This window comes from Trachymyrmex cornetzi, unplaced genomic scaffold (genome assembly GCF_001594075.2).
Source record: "Trachymyrmex cornetzi isolate Tcor2-1 unplaced genomic scaffold, Tcor1.1 scaffold1560, whole genome shotgun sequence".
Classification (NCBI taxonomy): domain Eukaryota; kingdom Metazoa; phylum Arthropoda; class Insecta; order Hymenoptera; family Formicidae; genus Trachymyrmex; species Trachymyrmex cornetzi.
In genome coordinates this window covers 41,409-44,617 of record NW_017296158.1, presented here as the reverse complement: position 1 = coordinate 44,617, position 3,209 = coordinate 41,409, and the positions used below count along the sequence as shown (strand labels likewise).

At 42.1% G+C, this 3,209-nt stretch overlaps 1 protein-coding gene across 1 annotated transcript; it reads right to left on the bottom strand.

Annotated features, from left to right (window-relative positions):
- Positions 1-524: 524 nt before the first annotated feature.
- LOC108758465 (uncharacterized) lies at positions 525-2,558 on the bottom strand (the record flags this gene model as incomplete). Its single annotated transcript, XM_018503452.1, has 3 exons — positions 2,408-2,558; positions 1,877-2,314; positions 525-1,280 (listed from the first exon to the last, which is right to left on the bottom strand). Coding segments are annotated over exons 1-3 (1,345 nt in total), but the record flags the coding sequence as incomplete, so codon positions are not given.
- Positions 2,559-3,209: the final 651 nt, after the last annotated feature.

Genomic DNA, 3,209 nt, shown 5'->3' with positions numbered 1-3,209 from the left:
AAAGTGCTGATGAGAAACTTAGTATTCTTAGAAGATTATCTGAAAAGTTTATATGATGTAGCATTTTGCACTTCTCAACGCAGTTATTACTCATCAAAAGACTTTACTGCCAGACGCTTTTTTCAGTTCAAAATAAAAATGCGATTCGGCAAGTTTACACTCGGTATTAATCGCATCAATAAGCTCATAGATATCGCTGTAAATTCCATTTGGAAATGTACTTTCTTTCGCCGTAAACGCACCTTTCGTCCTCTCATCGGGTTTAACATCGACGAATCTGATCACATTTTCGTTATGACGTATGTGTAAAAAGGTACAGGGAAATTGAATATCGGTTATCGCAACCTCCCATTGTCCGTGTAACACGGACGTATAGAGTGAGGTAATTCCGTGATGAAGGACAAAGTTGTATTATCCGGAAAATGACACATACTGCTGTTACTCGGAAGTACCAGAAAAAATTTTTCCTCATTCATCGCGAAGAGAAATTAAACTCGAAGCCGGAATCCAACTATCAAACTTACTGAGATAACGGCGCCAACTAACAAGCACTTGCTTATTAGCTCCTCGTCCTCTACTCTTTATCACGCGATCGACGATAAATTGTTCTTCTTCTATGTTTTTCTCAACTCGAGCTAATTCTTGCTCATAAAAAATACAGTCTATCACTTCGCCTGCTAAATCTCGCAGTTCGTACACGTGAGGGTTTCGCCAATCGAGAACACGGTAAATTTGAAATATCTCCTCGCTCCACTTAGCCTCGTATTCTTTCTCGAAGGCACCTTTCGCTCTACTGATACGAACGTGATCTCCGACGCGATATTTAACTTTTCGCACCCGTTTCTTTAACGTTTCGTTTTTCCAACGACGAGCTATATTTTCACGAACGATACGTGCGTTTTCTCTCGTTACTACCGCAGGTTGCATTCTCGTGGACGAGTGATGCGTGTGATTGTAAGCGTGTACAATGTCCTGCAGAACATCAATGTAGCGTCGCGTATTTTTGCGTAAAATAACGCCACATTCGTTCAGTGTTCTGTTGAAGCGCTCGACGATGGCGGCTTTGACGTCTGAATTGCGCGTTACCCGAATGTTGGTTGTTTTAAGAAATTTCTGCATTGATTGCGCGACAAATTCTTTACCCTTGTCCGTTTGCAGGTATACGGGTACTCGTCCTTCGCTTTTCGCTAGTACACGTTGAAAAGCTTTTATTGCGCAGTTACTCGTTTTGTCGCGTAACGGTTCTACCCATACGTATTTACTTAGTACATCGATAATCACTAACAAATATGAATAACCGTCATTGTAACTTTTTAGATTTCAGAGTTCGATCAAATCTGCCTCTCACACATCGTCGATGTTTGTTACGTTGTAATGCAATCGTGGAAATTTTCTACGCAATGGTCGGTGCAACGTGTACGCGTCTTGCGATTCGAGCCAGCGCGCGACTTCTCCCCGTGAGAAATTCGGTTTAACAGCACGAGTTAGATTATCCACCGCCGAATAGCCCGCGTTATGCGACGGATCGTATTATAGTATAATTTTTCAAACTCCATCATATTATTTTAGTTTTTTCCAACCGAGTAAATGATTTTTTCCCGTTTGTAGAGATGTGGGGGTATCAGTTTTTTGTGTACGAGAAATCATCGAACTTTCCTCGTCTGTTTCTTGTTCGTAATTTTTACGTTTTTTTCTTTTCTCTCGATACAATCGGCGTGGAACTTGCGCTTTCGATATAAAAGGCGTGGAACTCGCCCGAGGTCGAAGTTTTACGCTGTTTACACTAACACCGTGCGAGGACAATAATCTTTTTTGTTCCTCACCAGCGCAGAAGGTATGTTCAACGCACGGATTAATCGCGCGAACTGATTTATACTTACTGCTTTCACAGTTTTTCTCTCGCGCATTGCGTCGTTTATCAAGTCAGTGATATTCGACTCTTTCACGACGTTGCCATCTATAGTCACGGTTCCATGCTCGTCCCAACTATTCCTATCAGGCATGGTATTTCGAATCAAATGTTTCATCAGTAAGTGTGCATGCTTACGATAAGATTTCGGTACGCTTTTCACTATTTTCTCAATGCTTTTCATCGCATGATTATTCTTCGCATGATTATGCTCGTTCGAATTTTCAAAATTTTTCGTAATAATATCGGTATTACTGGTGGAATGTGCTGGCGGTATATCGGATGTTTGCTTGAGATCGTAAAAAACTTCATCATTCGTCGTCTCGTTATCAGTGGAGCCATCTCGTGTAGCGTTGTCTTCTGCATTTTCGTTTTCGCTGCGGGCGTCTTTCTGCCTTCGCGTTTCTTGGATAAATCGTAGGTATCGCCATAATGCCTCTCTGTACATTTTCCATCTCTCACTTTCGTCGCGTGGCCAGTCAGAATTAAGAATACAACCCATCTCTGCATCGAGTCGTGTTATATGTGTTCTGGGAGTTTGCCCTGTGCTATTAGTGCTCGCTGTGTTATCCGAATTTTGCGGTACTGCGATTTCTTTTGACTCTCCGTCAGCGAATGATGTCGGATTCTGACGTAGCTGATGTTGCATTCTCTCGAGATTTTCCGTCGAAATTAAACCATTTTTTTTGCCCTCTCCATAACGTTTTATCCCATTATTTCGTTCCTAAGATAATTAGCGATAATAAGGTCGATAATATAGGCCCGATAATATAAGGTAAAAATCCGCCTCGCTGCACCAACAGCTTTCTTTTATCCTTTCTATTACCACGTTTTGCAACGATACGACGCAGAGGCGTTTTGAATTTGGTTAGCCGATTTTTTTCACAACTTTCGAGCGAGACGTTACCTTTGAGTGTATTAAAAACACATTCGCAGATACAACGGATAAGTTTTTCGTCCGCGGCGCGTAGGAAGGTCGTGCGTTGATTTTTGTTCAGATGATAGAGGGCCGCGAGAAGACAGGTGTTTCTTTTACTGATCAAATGTGTGGCGATTTTCGTCGCACTGTGCGATTTCTTGTCACTCGTCTTCATCGTGAGAAAAACATACGACTGACTGGTACTATCACCCGTGCTCGTCTTTTATACGAATCCGTTCGAAAATGATCTACGTGACACGTAGACGTAATGAGTATCTTCGGGAAAAATACACGCTCGAAATCGATACTCGTCCGGGGTTGATTGTTTCAGATCGAGCAGCAAATAGTCGTGAGGCCTCGAGCGTCATAGTATGCCTCTTC